Source organism: Aegilops tauschii, chromosome 1 (genome assembly GCF_002575655.3).
Source record: "Aegilops tauschii subsp. strangulata cultivar AL8/78 chromosome 1, Aet v6.0, whole genome shotgun sequence".
Classification (NCBI taxonomy): Eukaryota; Viridiplantae; Streptophyta; class Magnoliopsida; order Poales; family Poaceae; genus Aegilops; species Aegilops tauschii.
Window position 1 is genome coordinate 475012500 of NC_053035.3, and position 19509 is coordinate 475032008.

At 46.7% G+C, this 19509-nt stretch overlaps 2 protein-coding genes and 6 non-coding genes across 8 annotated transcripts; 4 read left to right on the top strand and 4 right to left on the bottom strand.

Annotated features, from left to right (window-relative positions):
• Positions 1-243: 243 nt before the first annotated feature.
• On the top strand, positions 244-3158 carry LOC109749468 (DNA replication complex GINS protein PSF2). Its single transcript, XM_020308427.4, has 8 exons — positions 244-540; positions 655-729; positions 1163-1277; positions 1534-1633; positions 1743-1773; positions 1861-1953; positions 2406-2558; positions 2882-3158. Exons 1-8 carry the CDS (start codon positions 493-495, stop codon positions 2900-2902), a joined length of 636 nt encoding a protein of 211 aa, XP_020164016.1. The 5' UTR covers positions 244-492; the 3' UTR covers positions 2903-3158.
• Positions 3159-3663: 505 nt separating this feature from the next.
• Positions 3664-3750, bottom strand: TRNAM-CAU (transfer RNA methionine (anticodon CAU)). Its single transcript is given in 2 exon segments — positions 3664-3699; positions 3713-3750. It is a non-coding gene; the product is annotated as a tRNA-Met (tRNA).
• A 2104-nt stretch (positions 3751-5854) lies between these two features.
• TRNAV-AAC (transfer RNA valine (anticodon AAC)) lies at positions 5855-5928 on the top strand. The gene has a single exon. It is a non-coding gene; the product is annotated as a tRNA-Val (tRNA).
• A 56-nt stretch (positions 5929-5984) lies between these two features.
• TRNAI-AAU (transfer RNA isoleucine (anticodon AAU)) lies at positions 5985-6058 on the bottom strand. The gene has a single exon. It is a non-coding gene; the product is annotated as a tRNA-Ile (tRNA).
• Positions 6059-9473: 3415 nt separating this feature from the next.
• Positions 9474-9560, bottom strand: TRNAM-CAU (transfer RNA methionine (anticodon CAU)). Its single transcript is given in 2 exon segments — positions 9474-9509; positions 9523-9560. It is a non-coding gene; the product is annotated as a tRNA-Met (tRNA).
• An 888-nt stretch (positions 9561-10448) lies between these two features.
• Positions 10449-10522, top strand: TRNAV-AAC (transfer RNA valine (anticodon AAC)). Its single transcript has one exon. It is a non-coding gene; the product is annotated as a tRNA-Val (tRNA).
• Positions 10523-10577: 55 nt separating this feature from the next.
• Positions 10578-10651, bottom strand: TRNAI-AAU (transfer RNA isoleucine (anticodon AAU)). The gene has a single exon. It is a non-coding gene; the product is annotated as a tRNA-Ile (tRNA).
• A 2848-nt stretch (positions 10652-13499) lies between these two features.
• Positions 13500-17016, top strand: LOC109749471 (probable 1-deoxy-D-xylulose-5-phosphate synthase 2, chloroplastic). The gene is made up of 4 exons (XM_020308431.4): positions 13500-13698; positions 13861-14043; positions 14324-16060; positions 16446-17016. The coding sequence occupies exons 1-4, from the start codon at positions 13624-13626 to the stop codon at positions 16590-16592; spliced, it is 2142 nt and encodes a 713-aa protein (XP_020164020.1). The 5' UTR covers positions 13500-13623; the 3' UTR covers positions 16593-17016.
• The last annotated feature ends 2493 nt before the right edge of the window (positions 17017-19509 follow it).

The following is a 19509-nucleotide window of genomic DNA, read 5'->3' on the forward strand; positions in this document are numbered from 1 at the left end:
TATCACAGTGAAAACGAGCCGCTGACGCGACTTGACATTATGAACGCCTTTTCAATTTATATAAAATAATAGAAGTTTGGATTGAAGTAAAATATAGTATTTTCAACCGATCCAAATTAATTGACACAACTTTAGTATAACTCTGTATAAAAATAAAATAATTTTGTAAGTGAAACGTGCTCTGAAGTTTTGTTAGAATAATCCCATTTATATTTTAGCTAAAAAGGAAAAGCTATTTTTTTCGAGGAAAAATTAGAGCTCCCGCGGTGCCGCCCTAGCGACAGCGTCACCGCCGGCGCCCCAATCCCAATCCCACTCCCACTTCCACCCCTACACTCCCCGCCTCCCACCCCTCACGTGCGGCGGCGCCGCCGCCATTCCGGTTCTTCCTCGCCGGCGCGTCGCGTTCCCGCCGTCTCCAGTCCGTCCCGGTCTTCGGCCATCGGGCTTCGAGGCACCCGGCGCACCATCTAGATCCGCCCCCAAATCGCCATGGCGGGGCAGTCCGACCCGCATCTCTCCCTCTTCTCGCCCTCCGAGGTAATCGACCCCCGCGTCCATCCGTATATGTATGCATCCTTGTCGACCTAGGAGGGCCTGTTCCCCCGCTGCTGGCCCCGTTTGTGATGGCGGCTGGTTGGTTGGTTGGTGCAGGTGGAGTTCGTGGCGGAGGACGAGATCGTGGAGATCGTCCCCAACATCCGGATGGAGGCCCTGAACATGATCTGCGTGCGTGCTCTGAACTTACTGATTTCTTGCTTGTCAGTGTTCTCCTAGTTCACTCGTTATGTTCACCGCGCCTCCATTTCTCCGGGATTTTCTCCGGCCATTCGCTGTCTAGTGATTAGAACACTTTGAAGCTTTGGTGACTGTAGTGTTATGTAGGAATTCTTGAGAGCTGGGCCAATTTTAGAGTTTAGTCATGTACTCATGTCTAGGGTACGTTTGGTTTCTGGCCCTCAAATGTCAGTTGCCAATTTTATGGAGAGATTCCTCCACCCTGTATTGGCCAAAAAATTGGCAAAACAATTGTGAAGGGAACATCAAATAATCCTCAGGCAACCGAAATTTTGGCAACAGACCAAGCAATATCCAAAGTGCCAAGTGGTGCTACTCACATGGTTCAGTTTTGGCTAACATTGTACTCACCTCCATCATGTAGGGGGATTTCGGACCCTTCTTCCCACAAATTCCAAGCAAGGTCCCTCTGTGGCTCGCTGTGGCGCTCAAGAGGCGTGGCAAGTGCACCATACGTGCACCTGAATGGATGACTGTTGGTAAGTGCTCGCTCGCTTGCTTGTTTTAGTAGCTTCACGTCGTGTCATACCTGTATCGTAGCTTATAGGATTGTATGCTACATGCTGATGCATACATGATAAATCATACATGGGAGCTCTGTGCCTTTTAACTTTGTTAGCGATGTATGCAACCAGTGTGCACTTCTTTTCTGCCCATTTGTCCTTCAGTTGCACCATCTGTACTCCTTATATCTGATATATACTGAACTGCCTATTTTCACCCCTTTGTTGCTAGAACGCTTAACACAGGTGTTGGACGCAGAAAGAGAGTCACCTAGAGAATTTCAACCATTACCATTCCACTATATTGAAATATCTAAGCTTCTGTTTGATCAGTAAGCATACCAAGCGACTTTCTGATTGTTTTTCTTCTGTAATATGAACCTACAGAATCCTGCTCATTAAGCAACATGTATAGCCTAACTTTATTGTTTATTTGTACAGTGCTCGTGATGACATCACAGATGCATACTTGGTGAGTTATGAAGAATTTTGAAGGAAATCTTTACTGTCTAGTTTGCTTTGATGTCTTAAAAGATTCTTACTTGAAGTTCTGATACAGGTGAGATCTTTGATTGAGGATATCAGAGATGTCAGGTTCCATAAGGTCGAAACTGGATTAGAGACAATATCTGGCCGTACTCATGCTGTGAAGGTATCCTTTTGTCCTCCACTTCCAGCCATTGGCTCCTAAAATTCTGCTGTTATAGCTATTATGGAGATGTGTAATATGCCGTCTTTTTTCTCCATTACATTAATATTTCTGGTGTTTTCTCTTGAAGTGATCTTATAAATGTATCTATAGGTTAACCTTCTTATTTCCCATGGATTTAGTCAACAATACACTTGTTCAAAATTTGAATGCATCCAGGGGTTCTATGAATATACAAATGTTGATAATATGATTATCGGTTACAAAATTATGAGGGGTTCTGAATTTTGAATGAGCCTGGCATACTGCTTTACTTGTAGCATACCTTTTTGTTACAGTATTACTACACATTGTTTATTACTTGTGATACAGCAATCTGAGACTAATTTTGGGCTCTAGTTAATGCGCTTGATCTCTTGCTCATGGCCTTGCGCTTTTTTTCTGCATTTCGACAGCTCAAAAATCTCTCTGCAATGGAGGTGAACATTGTCCGTCCTTTTATGGTTAGAACTTTGCAAGCGTTCTACAAGCATGATAGCCCGCAGATGATTCAGCAGGCAGATAATACAGGGAGCAGATCAACACCAGTCACAGACCGCGGTCCGAGGGTAAGCCCTCTCTTTTGTAGACATGACTTCTACTTTCCTCTAGGAAGTAGCTTTCTTTACCAAATTTACTCCATGTTGCTCATGAGACATTGCCTACCACATATCTAGTTAACAGCATTATTCATCAAGTTGAGTAGGCCTATATGATGGATAACAACTTTGGATATTACAAGTAAACACAAGAATCAGTACTCCGTATCTGCTTTCTTGCTTCTGATAGCATACGCAATAAAATCCTTGCTTAAATCTGAGAGCTCCTAATAGTATGATTTGTCAGGAAAAGTTCCACATAACAAATTCCCCCTCCTCTTTTTCTTGTGCAGAGAGACCTAAGGCGCAGGTAACGAGCATATGCGGAGACCTAAGGCGCAGGTGATGAGCATAAGCAAGATATGCATGTACCTGTCACTTGTACTCGCAAAGAATTTTCTGCATAGAAGCGGATTGTAGTGAACAACGGTACCTGCGCTGTTGTGGTGTGCTGTATGTTCCTAGCTGAAAGCCATTTTAGTTCCCTCAGTGTGTGGCTTTTCTCCTACTGTATCAGATAATAATGGATGCATGCTTATCTATTAACCATAGGGTTTTATGATTGTTCTACTTGTCATGGTTGCATGTTAAGGAGTCCTTTGTAGTTTCCTGCAGTGTGTGGTTTGCCGTTTTATCAACCCTGAGGTATCAGGATTGTTCTAGTTAGGCGAGCATGAGGTACATTGATCAGTGATCGATGTAACGGGGGTCCAAAGTGTTTGATCCTCGACGTCGACTTCAGGAGGCGCTTTGAAATAGCGAGATGTTGATTCGTCAGTATCGGCATGCTGTTGGACTCGCTCCCAGTTGTCTGTGTTGGCATACTGAAGTAGTTCCTGAATGTGATGGCCCCGGAAATAGATGCTACAGTAGGTTTTTTGTAGGCGTGTACACAAAAAGATACAGATATGAGTGCTTCCTACAAAACGCTTGGACCGGCCGTTGCTGCTCCGGTTTTCATGGCAGCTGGGCTTGATGAAACAATCAAGCTCGTATTATGGCCAAACAACAAATCAATAGTCAGTGGAATATGTAATTCGGGAGCGGCTGAGGAAAAAGAAAAGACAAAAATTGTTGGGGTGAGAGAGGCTCGAACTCTCGACCTCAGGATCACTCGCTTTAGCTATGAGACCTACGCGCTAGCCAACTGCGCCACCACCCCAATGTGATTAAAGTTCGAAACAAACGTTTGTATTCGTTCATAACATTCTATTTTTCCATTTCATGTGTTTCTTCTGTCCTTGGGAATTCTTCTGAAATCGCGTATATGAGATCTATCAACCATGTTGCTCTTTAGTCTTTACTTTGGTAACCAAGGTCAAACAATCAGATACCACCACAATCTTTGGGAACCCAGCTTCCGCCGCAAATAACAGCGCATGACGCATTGCAATAGCTTCCCCTAGTTATGGATTTTCATCTCGGTCCACATATCGTCTGCAAGCAGCTAGTACCAGACCCACCAAGAGATTCTGAATTAAAACACCAATACCCATGCATTTTGATTCAGAGAAGATTGCAACATCTACATTGATCGTTGTCCATAGCCCCGCGCCTCCCCCTCCCCCTCGCGTCGCCTCCCCCCAGGCGGCGCCAGGGGCCCCGAAACCCTAGCGCCGCCAGCACCTTCTTGCCGCCGCTGCCGCCGGCGTGGGCCGCGGTGGCGGCGGGCCCGGTGCCGAAGATTTCTGGGCGGGTGGATGCGGCGAATCCCAGCTGAGGCGGCGGGGGCGGCTCCTCTCGTGCGATCCAACGGCGGCAGCTAGGACGGCGAATCCGGGCTGTGCGGCGGGGGCCGAAGCACCATCGCCAGCGGAGCGGCGGCCCTGCATGGACGGCGGCGGTGGCAGCGCCCCATCCGGCGGGGTGGGCTGTCCTGGTCGTGATGGTGATGGCGGTCACTGCGGATCCAACGCCCCGTTTGGATCCGTCGCAGGGAGGCCTTCCGCCGACCGGCGGCGCGTGGAGGGACCGGTGAGGAGATGCCGGATCTCCGCCGGAGTACCGACGGCGACATACGTCTTCGTGGTGAGGTTCCGCTCGGTTCCAACCAGCCATGAGGTCGGGAAGACGTGGCTTCCGGTGAAAATCGCGCCTGACTGCGGTCTTGGCGGACGATGGCGGCGTCTCAGACGTCGTTCTCTTCTGGAGGCATCGTCGTTGCAGGTCACATCAACCTGATCGGGAAGTTCCGGGGGAAACCCTAGATCTGGGTATACCGAATCGGACGATGACGGTGCCTTCGATATCGTTCTCCCTCATGGAGGCATCATTTTGGAGCAAGTGCCGGTTGGAGGGGACAAGAGGAGGAGCGGTGTTTCCTCTGCTCCATTGATGACGGCGGATCTCGGCGGCGTGGCGCAGTGGAGACTCGGCGCCTGATGAGCGGAGAAGGACTCGCGCAGGAGGGTGACGCTGCCTGCGTCGTGGTGGCGTCGGCGGCAGTTAGACCGGGCAAGGTTGATGCAGCAGTACAACTCTATATATGGATTGGTGGCAGGTGGCTGCGGCGGCCTCGTACCCGGCAGGCGTCCTGGTTGAGAAGCACGCCAGACTGATGGGTGCCCATACCCGGCAGGCGTCCTGGTTGGGACCTCGAGTCTTAGATGTTAGGTTTGGCTGCGAGGACTGTTTGGTATTAGGCCAAGACTTTCAGCGCCCCTACATCAACTGGATAGGGATAGCGACAGATGTTGCTTAGTTTGGTGGCTTTAGACTTATTGTTGTATGACTCTGTAAGGTCTTGTGTCAATAATTAATAAAATGGCCGTATGCATCGTCCAGATGCAGAGACCGGGGGTCGCCCTCCTTTTCTAAAAAAAAAAACATTGATCAGAACTGACCCTTCCGGTGGCAGAGACCATTTTGGGATTTGATGCCAGGTTCTCACGACTGTTGGCACAGCCGATCTGAAATTGTTCGCCAATATGAAGTCAGCGTATGCTTTAATTTTCCCCACCACTTGAACAAGATAAGGAATGTTCTCTCCATTTCTTATATTGTTCCTGTCCTCCCAAGTATGTCATACTGCTGCAACTGTTAGCACCATAGAGTGGAAGTCTGAAGCATCAAAAATCCATTCCAGTAGCCATTGCTTAATGTAGATGAAATTCTTAAGTTTTTTTAATGTAATATCACACTTGTTCGTTTTCTTGTTGTGGGATCTCAATCTGACATGACACTGGTCTGTCTACCCAATCCAGTGGGCGCCACAGTAAGCAATAACCCCCTGTCTATATAACCTTCGTGGATAATTGCAGCACAAAGGTTTCGTGGTGTAGTTGGTTATCACGTCAGTCTAACACACTGAAGGTCTCCGGTTCGAACCCGGGCGAAACCAATGTATTTTTTCTCTTTTTTTTATGCAATTTCAAGAGCGATAAAAAATAAGAGTAATGGCCCATGCAGGTCTCGAACCTGCGACCTTCGCGTTATTAGCACGACGCTCTAACCAGCTGAGCTAATAGGCCTGTTTGAATGTTTTCTGTGTCTTCCCATCTTTACAGAGTAATACTACCTACATGAATGTAGAACATGCTTGTTTTCGTCTTTTCAATTGGCAGGAAGAATGAGACCACACACCGACCTACTTCTATTAGTTGTAAACGTTCCCGATGGAGGGTTTGTAAAAAAAAATCGGCGTCCGTATCACGCCTCATATTTCCTTCTTTAAACGTCGAGCGGCGGAGGCGTCTGCAGCCGACGGTGGTGCGATCAGCTGGCAGGGGAGGCGGTGACGGTGGAGCGAGCGGCGGAGGCGTCTGCAGCCGACGGTGGTGCGATCAGCTGGCAAGGAAGGTGGTGGCGGTGGTGCGATGGTCGCAGGCCGCAGGGCGGGGGTCGGCCGGACCTCAAGGGGGCATGCACGAAGAAAAGGCGAGGTGAAAGTTCAGGTGGTTGGCTCCCGCGAACATGGATGACAATATAGGATGGGTTGCATCGAGTGCGGCGTTGCAAAAGACGGGCTAAACGTTCTAAAAAATGTCAAAAAAAAAATCTATAAATACAAATGTATGTTCTTCAAGTATGGTGTATGCGTAAAGCTTCATCAAGTAATTTGATTATTTGTATGCCACAAAAAAAATGGCCCAAATACAACAAAGAAAAATCATATTTTAATCTACGTATTTGCCTTTTTGTGTACATCACGTATGGATATATGTGTTCATGAAATTTTGCACGTCTATTTTTTTTTTTCTCAAATAGTTTGGATCTCTCACCACATGTGTCACATGGTTTTGTACGTCTATACTACAAGCATATGTCTATGTTTATATATACTTTTAAGCTGTGGAAATAGTACTTCCGCTGAAAAAAATAAAGATCTCTATAGAGCTCGCCCGCTGTGAATTGCGGTGTTTTCTGTGACCACAAAAACTAGTTAGAGAAATGGAGTCTGATAGAGCACGTTTTTTAGGCAACCTAGTTCATCTGAGCTGAAGTTGACGTGCGTCATCACAGTTGAAGAAGACAGACAGCAGATAGATTCAGTGTTGACAGTTTCAGTTTGTCGATGCTTTCGCAATTCATCGTGCATGACTGTCAGTCAAACCCTAATCACGTGTATGTTGGGGGCGCTTGGCGCATCTCATCGCACGGTGTCGTAGTGGTGCACAAATCACCAAGCAAGTAAGTTCATTTGGCCGGATATGCATAGTTTTGTTGATCAGTAGCCGGATATACATAGTTTTGTAGCCGAATATGCATAGTTTTGTTGATCGGTAGCCGGATATGCATAATTTTGTTGATCAGTAGCCAGATATGTATATTTTTGTAGCCGGATATGCATAGTTTTGTCGATCAGTAGCCGGATATGCATAATTTTGTAGCCGAATATGCATAGTTTTGTTGATCACTTGCCGAATATGCATAGTTTTGTAGCTGGATATGCATATTTTTGTTGATCACTTGCCAGATATGCATTCTTGACAATGTTTTAATGTGTAGCCTTCTCGTGCGTTTACGGTGTTCAAGAAGTTGGAGAAGAAAAACTTCACCGTCATGCATTGTTTGTTGAAGTTGAATGGACAATCGAAGTGGAACACATTCATAGCCATGACCGCCGCCCAAGCCACCGAGGAAGAAACCATTGACCCAACCGACCCAACGATAGAACCGCCCAAGAAGGTTAGAAAAGTGTTCCAGGCAAAGAAGTGAGAGTAGGAGAGGACGAAGCGAGAAGGTGCGGCGACCAAGATGACGAACATGTTCGAGGACATCTTGACCAAGAAGGAGGAGTCAAATGTCAAGTGCTCGGACAACGAGGAGATAAAAAGGGCGGATAGGTTCAAAGTGTTGATGGAGGCGATCGAGAAGAAGTTCAAGCTCGAAGAGAAGAGGGCCATGATCGAAGAGAAGAAGGCCATACTCGAGGAGAATAAGGCGATGCTCGAAGAATAAAGAGTGAAGATTGCAACTGATGTGGAGGAGCCAAGATGTTGTCCTTGAATTTGGACTCTTTGGATGCGGACGCAAGAATGATCGTGCGAGTCGTCCGCTATAAAATGTTGCAGCGGCAGAAAGTTAAGTTGGAGGCGGCGGACAAGGATGGGGAGGAGGCGACAGAGAAGGAGGCGGAGGCAGAGGCTGCCTACGCGCCGGCGACGGCACCTTGAGCGTGGATGCTTGGATTACCGGTCTGGTAGGGCAAAAAAATTTAATTTTCGGCACGAGCTATTGGACTCGTATTCTTTTCTGATCGGGCATGTGAAAATTTAAGCATACTTGTCTCTCTTTGGTTGTTATCGGACATGATCCGGCACTGGTGTGATCTGGTGCGCATTATGCATCGGACTTTATTAGAATTTTAAATTGCCATTTACTGACGGACATATACAGAATAGAATCGGATGACCGATTTACGTATTCGTGTTCGCAGACGGATGCGGGAGTAAATTTATGGGTCGGTGTTGAAGATGCGCTATGGCCTCTCTTTTGTAGACATGGTTTCCACTGTCTTCAAGGAAGTATTTTCTGCTTTCCTTACCAGATTTACTCAAATGTGCTAGCTGCTCTAGAGATGATTGCCTACCTCAAATCTAGTCAACATGACCATTCATCACCTTGAGTGGGCCAATACGATGCATAACAAGTTTGGATCAGTACTCGTATCTGCTTTCATGCTCCTGATAAAATCCTTGCTTAATTCCGTGAACTCCCTAACTGTATGCTTTGTCGGGAAAAGTTACACATAACAAATTTGCCCTTCACTTTTGCTTGTGCAGAGAGACCTAAGGCAGGCGACGAGCAAGATATGCATGTACCTGCCACTTGTACTCGCAGATACTAATTGTCTGCGTAAAGTGTGGATAGTTTTTTTTTTCGAAACAGATAAAGTGTGGATTGTAGTGCTCATTCTCCTAGTTGAAAGCCATTTTAGTTCCCTCAGCGTGTGGCCTTTCTCTCCTATTGTATCGGGTATTAATCGATGTGTGCTTCTCTATTAAGCATAAGGTTTTAGGATTGTTCTACTCGACATGATTGTGTTTTAACAGCGAGCGGTTTGTTAGTTTTATTGGTATGACGTTGGGCTCGCTCCCAGTCGTCTGTGTTTTACAGACTGAACGTAAAAGCGAGTTGAGTTACAGAGGGAACATCCACAGCAAACAAACGCCAAGGAAAGAAATGCTCAATCAACCTCAACGTAATCTCAGCAGAGCAGGATTGCCGGTGTGGCCATGGGTGATGAGCCCGGAGCATGGCGGCGCGGCGAGGGAGAGAGCCCTGCAGATCCAGGATCAGGAGACTGTGCAGGAAGATCAGCATTCTGGTGCTGATGGATACATGTATATTGGCACACCTTTAGCAGTCTCAGGCTCAGCAGCACGGAGAAAAACCACTAGTCGGTGGAATAAATTCAGGAACGGCTGAGATAAAAAAAAATGTTGGGGTGAGAGAGGCTCGAACTCTCGACCTCAGGATCACTCACTTTAGCTATGAGACCTACGCGCTAGCCAACTGCGCCACCACCCCCTTGTGATACTGTTTGAAACAGTCGTAATATGTACTATTATTTGGTAGCTTCATCACTTTCTCAAGTTCGAGCTTCCAACTTGATGGGTTGCAACTTTCTTCTGCTGGGCTTGAAGCTTCCAACTCAACGAATTACAAACTTCCTATTTGTAATTCGATGAATCCTTATACCACACATTGATGTTTCTAACTTGGTGGACTTCCTACTGCCACCAAACCAAAGCTCCCAACTTGATGAAGTGCACCTTGGTACTTCCAAGACGATGAGTTGCAACTTGCTATCGTGCTGTACTACCAAACATACAAAAAGGTTGAATTGTCCTAACTCATCTAGCCTTGTCATTGAAACCAAAGACACCAAGGCATATGAGGTCTTGGCATGAGTTGCACAGAAAAATACATGAAGACATGATCATTCTGTTGAGTATATTTAAGAAATATTTCTCAATCGCTATTAATATGTCCTAGCCCTTCCACCCTCATCTCTCGATCCGAACACGCTTGAGGCATTGGAGATGTTGTGGGCAGACCTTGTCTATGCATGCCCGATATATCAGGAGATACTTTTCATCGATTAGAAACACAAATGAAAATTTATTTAATGTGAGTCATTGTTGAATATTGCACACTTTGTTCCGTGTTTTGCTATAGAATCTCAATCTGCTGCACGCTTGCCTCCTTAGTGAACGCCAAAAAAGATATAATGTAAGTCAGGTGGATCAAAAGGACATGAAGGTTTCGTGATGTAGTTGGTTATCATGTCAGTTTAACACACTGAAGGATCTCCTGCTAAAGTTTTGAAATAAATTGTAAAAGAATATAAATGGCTTCGTGGTGTAGTTAGATCGCTTTGGTTTGTTAAATTTTGACTCGAACAAATGTCATCATGGTTTCGTGGTGTAGTTGGTTATCACGTCAGTCTAACACACTGAAGGTCTCCGGTTCGAACCCGGGCGAAGCCAATGTATTTTTTCTCTTTTTTTTATGCAATTTCAAGAGCGAGAAGAAAAAAAGAAATGGCCCATGCAGGTCTCGAACCTGCGACCTTCGCGTTATTAGCACGACGCTCTAACCAGCTGAGCTAATAGGCCCGCTGTGTCTCTTAATATTTTGCGATCTTAATTATAATTTATTCGATTTGGTTTGCAGTTTTTATTTTTGGGAAGGTTTCCAGTTTTTTGTTTGGACAGCGAAGAGCAGGCTGGTTTTGGATTGACAAGACCGTACACCAGGTACAACAGCCATCAATTCAATGCATCAAATTTGGCTCCCCACATATGTCCAGCACCTTCTCGTCTCCCATCCGCCTGAGAGCAAAACACCAGCCTTCCCTAGTTCACTTTGGGATCAGTCTCCCTGCAGCGACTTCTACGGATAATATTTCTTCTCCTTCTTCTTCTTCTCCTCCCTGCAGCAAGGTCATGCTGCTGCTCACTTCAGATCCAGCGTACCCTGGTGCCGGAGGCCGCCATCCAATACTACCCGCATACGTTTCAACAACTTTGTGAACTAACTGGACGAAATTCGTGCAAACAAGCGGATTTCATATAAACTGAACGACATTCATGCAAACACGGCGGATTTTCGTTACATTTAGAAGAAAAAAAATGTTCCGACCCTAAACCAATCCTACGGCAGCTGCCGGCGTGCAAGCCCTTGTTGTGCCCTTCTTGAGACCACATCCTCCATCCGTCGTCTCCATGAGCACGGGCGATAAGACCGATAAAGTGAAGCTGCGGTTTTCGGCGAGGAAGAGTAGAACACAGGAGACAGACCGGCCCACATGGGATACAAGGCCCTGCCGCCCCCATGCCCTACTCATTCTTGGAGGAGTCCTCGCCTTGTCCGCCGCCGGTGGACGTGAGGTCCACAATGGAAATGGTGGCATCAGCGCTCTCACCATCGATTTGGCCAGTCGGTGCTGCTCTAGGAGGAACATGTTGTACAGTTGCTCCTCCTGCGACTGCTGGAATGCCGACATAGGCGCCGACACAAGCTGCACCTCCGCCATGGCGTTGTTGTAGTGCGCCTGCGCCAGCTTCATGGTGAAGCCGGCTTGCACATGCATAGGTTCCGATGCGGTGTCTTCGGAGCTCATCTCCATTATGGGGTCGTCCCCGTCGTTAGAGACCTCGGACAAGCTAGCCGGCATGTCGACCTCAATCTGCCTGGCACGGCGGCTCTGCCAGGTGGCCGCACTCGTGCTTCATCTCCATCGAAAGGCTCTCCCACAGAGTGTTGCCGCCTGCAGTCATGGCAGATGTGCTGCAAAGGAGGAGGATGTGGAGCAGCTTGTGTTGCGGCGTGGAGTTAGCCGGGTGTGACCGCCTTGAAATAGCGGATTCTGGTGAGGCCAGACGTCTGGATGCGTCAATGCGCGGCGTCGGAGTGGGTTTCTCGGGCGGTGAGCCTGCTTGATGGCATCATACGGACGAACGGGGCATTGAATGTGCGTGGTAGATATCCGCCCTGTCCCATCCAGTAACGCGTCTCCGGCATTGAACAGGGGCGGACACCATGCACGCGTCGCCGGAGGTGCCCTCGACAGATGCGCCGCTTCAATGCTGGAGCCAGTGAAAGGTTGTGTCCGCTCTGGACCGGCTTCAATGTGGACCAGCTGCTCTACAACAACATGAACGCGAGCAGCTGGCGCGCAGGCGAGGCGGGAGGGTTTTGGGTGGGCCAGGGTGGCCAGAAGCGGTTGTGGCGGCTGTCCGGATGCCCGCAAAGCTCCCCCTCCCTAGATTGTCATTGGTTTGCGGGAGAAAGTGCGTTTGGATCATCCTGCGAACCGATGCAGGACCGTGTTGGATGACACAACACGTCCGGACCGCGCGATCCGAACGGTTGCGGGCGGTTTGAGGGTCAGCGTTGAAGATGCCCTAAGACGACAAGTGAGGTATATGTGCTCAAAAAGGCATGTCATCAAATGTTTTCATGTTAGTCTTAACATATTTTTTTTTTGTAACGGTTCAAATACTACTGTTATTGCACTTTTCCTTTGAAATCTTGTTGCGATCCATTCAAAGAAAACAAAAATTTGTTGGCTCTGTTCTGCGTCTTGCAGACTCACGTTTTACATACAATTTAATTATATCGTGCTCTATTATTTGGGGTAGGATTGTCTGACTCAAGTTGGAAGTGATAGGTGACTGTGTGTGTGTGTCGTTTAGTGCTGTTTCGCCCTGTGTGTGATGCAAGTGGTCAAGTACGACTGTAACCATTTAATTTCTTCATAACTAATTTTTATGATGTCATGACAATGATTTGAATTGTTTTTTATACTTACGTCCCTCTTGAAAAGATTAGCTATGATAGGATTTAAAGCTTTTGCAATATATTGGATTCACATACCAACCGAGAGATGACCTAAACCTTAATTACACCTTTTTTTTGTGAAATTAAACCTTTTTTTTGCAAATAGCAAAATTAAACCTTAACTAATACTCTGTTTATGCTATTTTGCGCAAACGGGTAATAGTGCTTTTCAATAGTAACATTTGATAGGCGAATTTCTTAATTTCTTAATATTTTCAGTGTGTACATATTCTGATTTACACAATAGGGTGTTCCAAAATGACTAGCCCGCGCGGATGAAGGGATTGATGACCGGTTCTCCCTCGTGGCTCTTCCTGGTCTTCTTCTGTAACGGTAGAAAAAGAGAGTGAAAGTTTGACGTCGGAAGGAAAAAGTCATTAGTCCACAACATGTGATTCCCGCTATCAAACTTCCAAACACACAGTCCCGATCGGCAGTGACCAGTGATTCACATGTTTTGCGTTCAACCATGCACGTTTGTTTCCATAAACATGGGGAAAAGAATCCTCTTGCTCCAGTCCAATACCGTCGCTTGTTTAGAAAAATATGTGGCGGAGCTGTGCTTGAGATTACAACATGTTGTCTCTATTTAATCAGCAGCTCCTACCCCTGTGTCACCTCATCTTCTCCTCCCTCCCATCGCCTCTACCGGCTGAGCTTTCACCTGTACCCGAAACAGTTCATCACAAGCTGCAACGAGTAGCTGCGCCGTGTGCGTGCACGTCCACGGTGTCTCTCTTCTCCAATGGCGCTCCAAGCATCGTTGCCTTCCGCGTTCCACACGGCCCCGGCCATTACTCACGCTTCTTGTCGGCGGCAGGTGCGTACGGCCGATTGATCGCCGGGAAAATGGCTTCGATCTCTTGCCTGTTAACGACTTTCGCATGCGGCCGTTTGCCTTCGGGTTACGTCTCCCGTGCCGGCTCGCCGGAGTATCTGGATGTGTTGCTGACGGGGTGATTATGATGTCGTATGTTTGCAGTTCCAATTGCGTGCGAGCGCTGCGGCCGCGGCTAGCAGCGCCGGCGCCGGCGACGGGAAACTGGCGATGAGGAAGGAGCCGACGACGGGCGCCTGGAAGATCGACTACTCCGGCAAGAAGCCGGCGACGCCGCTGCTCGACACCATCAACTACCCCGTCCACATGAAAAACCTCTCCACCACGGTGCGTATATTCTCCTCCAGCTATCTCTGGCTGCCTATGTCTGCGTGATCGTCTGATTGATAACAGCATGCAGTTAGCTAAACAAATTAGAGTGTGGTTAGGTCTCAGTCGACTGAGATTTAACCAAGAATCGGTCAAGTGACATAACACGTAAGAAAGAGAAAGAAAAAACTGATAATTTTTTTTTCATGGATCTCAATATAACATCTTACGGATATAGCATCAACGAAGTCTTAGTGACTAAGACTTAGGAATTAATCTGGGTTGACGCGGCATGCAGGACTTGGAGCAGCTGTCTGCGGAACTCCGGGCGGAGATCGTGAACACGGTGTCCAAGACCGGCGGCCACCTCAGCTCAAGCCTGGGGGTGGTGGAGCTGTCGGTGGCGCTGCACCACGTGTTCGACACGCCGGAGGACAAGATCATCTGGGACGTCGGCCACCAGTCGTACCCGCACAAGATCCTCACGGGGCGCCGGTCACGGATGCACACCATGCGGAAGACCTCTGGCCTCGCTGGGTTCCCCAAGCGCGACGAGAGCGCGCACGACGCATTCGGCGCCGGACACAGCTCCACGAGTATCTCCGCGGCGCTCGGGATGGCCGTCGCGCGTGACCTCCAGGGCAAAAAGAACCACGTCATCTCCGTCATCGGAGACGGCGCCATGACCGCCGGGCAGGCCTACGAGGCCATGAACAACTCCGGCTACCTCGACTCCAACATGATAGTGGTCCTCAATGATAACAAGCAGGTCTCCCTCCCGACGGCCACCCTCGACGGTCCGGCCAAGCCAGTGGGCGCGTTGAGCAAGGCTCTCACCAAGCTCCAATCCAGCACCAAGCTCCGGCGGCTACGGGAGGCCGCCAAGACCGTCACCAAGCAGATTGGCGGCTCGACGCACGAGGTGGCAGCCAAAGTGGATGAGTACGCGCGCGGCATGATGAGCGCCCCGGGCTCATCGCTCTTCGAGGAGCTCGGGCTCTACTACATCGGCCCCGTCGACGGTCACAACCTCGAGGACCTCATCACCATCTTCGAGAAGGTCAAGTCCATGCCGGCTTCTGGGCCCGTGCTCGTCCACATCGTGACGGAGAAGGGGAAGGGGTACCTGCCGGCGGAGGCCGCCGCGGACAAGATGCACGGCGTGGTCAAGTTTGACCCGACGACGGGGAAGCAGTTCAAGACCAAGAGCCCGACGCTGTCGTACACGCAGTACTTCGCCGAGTCACTGATCCGGGAGGCGGAGGTGGACGACAAGGTGGTGGCGATCCACGCGGCCATGGGCGGCGGCACGGGGCTCAACTACTTCCAGAAGCGGTTCCCGGAGCGGTGCTTCGACGTGGGCATCGCGGAGCAGCACGCCGTGACCTTCGCGGCGGGGCTCGCCGCCGAGGGGATGAAGCCGTTCTGCGCCATCTACTCCTCGTTCCTGCAGCGCGGATACGACCAGGTGGTGCACGACGTGGATCTGCAGCGCCTGCCGGTGCGCTTCGCCCTGGACAGGGCTGGCCTCGTCGGCGCGGACGGCCCCACGCACTGCGGCGCGTTCGACGTGACATACATGGCCTGCCTGCCGAACATGGTGGTCATGGCGCCCGCCGACGAGGCCGAGCTCATGCACATGGTCGCCACCGCCAGCGCCATCGACGACCGCCCAAGCTGCTTCCGCTTCCCCCGCGGCAACGGCGTGGGCGCCGTGCTGCCTCTCGACAACAGAGGCACCCCCATGCAGGTAGGCAAGGGGAGGGTGCTCGTCGGAGGCAACAGGGTGGCGCTGCTAGGATACGGCACGATGGTGCAGGCCTGCCTGAAGGCGGCGGAGCTGCTGAAGGAGCACGGCGTGTTCATAACCGTCGCCGACGCCCGCTTCTGCAAGCCGCTGGACACGGAGCTCATCCGTGACCTCGCCGCCGAGCACGAGATCCTCATCACCGCCGAGGAGGGCTCCATCGGAGGCTTCGGCTCCCACGTGGCGCACTACCTCAGCCTCAGCGGCATCCTCGACGGCCCGCTCAAGGTAAGAATAGTACCCCCTCCGTTTCTTTTTAATCTGCATATAAGATTTTGTCAAAGTCAAACTTTGTTAACTTTGACTAATAAGTTTATAGAAAAAATATTAAGATCCATAATATGAAATCAATATTGTTAGATGTATCATGAAATTAATTTTCATACCATATAGTTTTAGTATTGTAGATATTGATATTTTCTTCTATAAAGTTGGTTAAACTTTATAAAGTTTGACTTTAACTACATCTTATATGCAGACTAAAAAAACGAAGGGTCTAGACAGTGGTACTTTTTTGGCGAATAGAATAGCGTTTCTTTCGGAAGAAGACGGAAACATTCCTGCTTGGAACTTTTCAGGGTCGGTCACTGATGGTTAGATTTGTTTGTTGCAGCTGAGATCGATGTTCCTGCCGGACCGGTACATTGACCACGGCGCCGCGGAGGACCAGATGGAGGAGGCCGGCCTGACGCCGAGGCACATCGCCGCCACGGTGCTGTCCCTGCTGGGTCGGCCATTGGAGGCGCTCCACATCAAGTGATTCAATCAGCCAACCAGCATGTGTTAGTGTTATACGTCCACACCCACAACATGAATCAGCAGAGAAACGACATTGCTGCTGCTGCTCCCTTCTCCCTAACAGTTACATGGATCTTGGAAGGATTCGACAATGCTACAATACTAGGTAGCTGGAGTTGCCATGACAATGTCTGTCAGTGTGTAATTCTTGGCATGTTCTGATGCTTCCAAGTGCGAAGCAGATGAGTTGGAGCATTTCTTTGAGCCAGAGGATAAGTACTCCCTCTGTAAGTTTTTATAAGATGTTTAAGGTCACTAAAGTGCTGACATAGAACATCTTATAAAATTTTACAGAGAGGTAGTAGTACATATGCATGCATCCATCCCTTGGGTTTTGTACAGATGGTTATTACAAGTATATTAATTATTAAGACCATGTAATGTAATAGCCTGTCTTTAGTTTATGGATGTGACAATTACAACAAGTTCTTTGATCTCCTAGTAAAAGAGTCACCGCATTGCGGCTTATAGATCGCCTCCTGGTTTTTATCCTAGTGTAGTGCTTGTTTGGATGGAATCATGGGAATGGATGGGTTAACATCTGGATTGTCGAAGTGGCGCATACTAATTCCTCCTTTCCGTGACTCTAGTGATTTATCTCTGGCGTCGCATGTTGATTGATGCCTAGGGCCGTGTCGAGCTTGTTGTAGTAGAGTCCCCTGTGTGTTTGTGTTTTCTTTCTGAATTTGAAGGTTATTCTAGATTTGTTTCATCTCGTTCATATATATACAACTCCTTTTGCAGTTCAGCAATTTCAGATTTTGAAGACTAATGTGCGGTCATCGGTGGTTTTGTTGAGCCATCAATGCAGAATACTACATCAACTGCCACAATAGGACTTTGATTCCAAATATGCAAATAGATTTACCACAACATTTGGTTCAACATTCCATCTCACCAAATGCAGTTATGAACTGGTAAATTGTAAATACTACAACAAATCATTCATCATAAGATAGTCATCAATGATCATTCAATATAGCCTAGTCAAAAAAATGCTACAACAAACATTAATCCTTCAAGTTCAATATTCATCATTCAATAGTCATCGTTCAACATTCAATATAGTCTACAAATCATTAACATTCACTAGTCATCAATAGTTTCTAGAGGTCTAAGCTGCCCTAGCTGACAAAACAACATCTATGGTGAGTAGAACTGCGGTTCTGGGAACATGTTTGCCCTCCTCAGTAGACATGGCGCCTCATGAACAATCTTGACCATCCATAGTCCTTACATATCAAAATATTGTGATTTCCCAGGAATAATGCCTCCATGACCAAAAACATCCTCAACTCGAGTGAAGTAATGACTGACACGACCAGGGCCGGCCCCTAGGTCGGGCAAAGAGACGGCAACCGCCCGGGGCCCCAAGAGGAGGAGAGCCCCAAATATTATTAAATATAATACTAACCACTATACTATTAAGTCCAAAAGATTATTGCATATGTGTAGAATAAAATTTTAATTTTGTAGGACCAAATCTGCATCACATCAAAGTAAAACCTAATATAATAGGTGATTTGTGAATCTGATAGACAATGAGCTTAGTTAGCCTGCTATTCTCATCTCCGATGGACGTCCTGGCGGTTGTACTGAAATCTACGCAAAATACAGTTCTATGTGTAATCCGTACATAACCTTTTAGTTTAGAAACTGGCATGAGCTCTTATATACACCATAGGAAATTAAACGTCTAGATGAGTATATTAAATAAACAAATTGAATGTAATCATAACTGAATTAGTGATATGTTTACGTACGTCAATTTTTGGTGCTATTTCAATATCATGCATGTAATAAATTTATTACTCAATCTACCTTGCAATTCATTTGCAAAATGTACAACTTATACTCTACAAGGTTCTATAAATATGCACACCGAATAATACACTAGAAATCACTAATAACATATTAGTTGTATCTTCTTATTTGGAAACATGTATCATTATATTTACTAAAGCTAAATTATATATCAGCATGTGCACATGCATTCAAATATGTACATGTGCACTATATAGTTTTTGAAATTGACACAAATTAATTAACAAATAACTTTTACTTAATTTAAATTAAATATAAACATATTGGTTAGTGATATACATTGCAATAAGAACAAAGAATATTGGTTAACTATACAAAACAAATTATGTGGTTAAATATAGCAACTAAAAAAATAAAATATATTAATAATATTATACTATGATAAAAACAAACAAGTATAAAAATTTGATATAAAACTTTATTCCGGTCCTGGTCTCATATTTGTTTCGACCGACCCAAGCATGATTCCCCACATGGGATGTGGCTACGAAAAGATGATGACTATGCGAATATTGAAATGGCTGAAATATTTGCACCCGTTGATTACAATGTCACTAATAAAATATCAGTCATACTTTACTCTTTAGAAACCTCTAACATAATATTTAGTGAAACTAAATAATACAAAATGTGCACAAAAATACAAATATGTACATGTGCACTATATGATTTGTGAAATTGTCACAAATCATTTGAAAGATAACTTTTATTACATCACTTAATTTAAATTTAGTATAAACAAATTGATTAGTGATATACATTACAACCTAGAATAAAGAACATTGGTTAATTGATTTACATAATCAATTTTAGCACTAAAATCATGATGAAAAATTTCATGGTTATCATTATTCTTTATATCATACATGTCATCACCATAATCATCATAGATAGCAAATTTGTTGTAAAAATCAATTGAAATCTCTTCCAAAATAGTGGTATCATCATTAAATAAAGTCATGACCTCTCCAAATCTAGTTTTATAATTATTACAATAAGATTCAACACCCTCCAAAATAGTGAGATCATTAGTACCTAGAGTTGACACTCTTCCA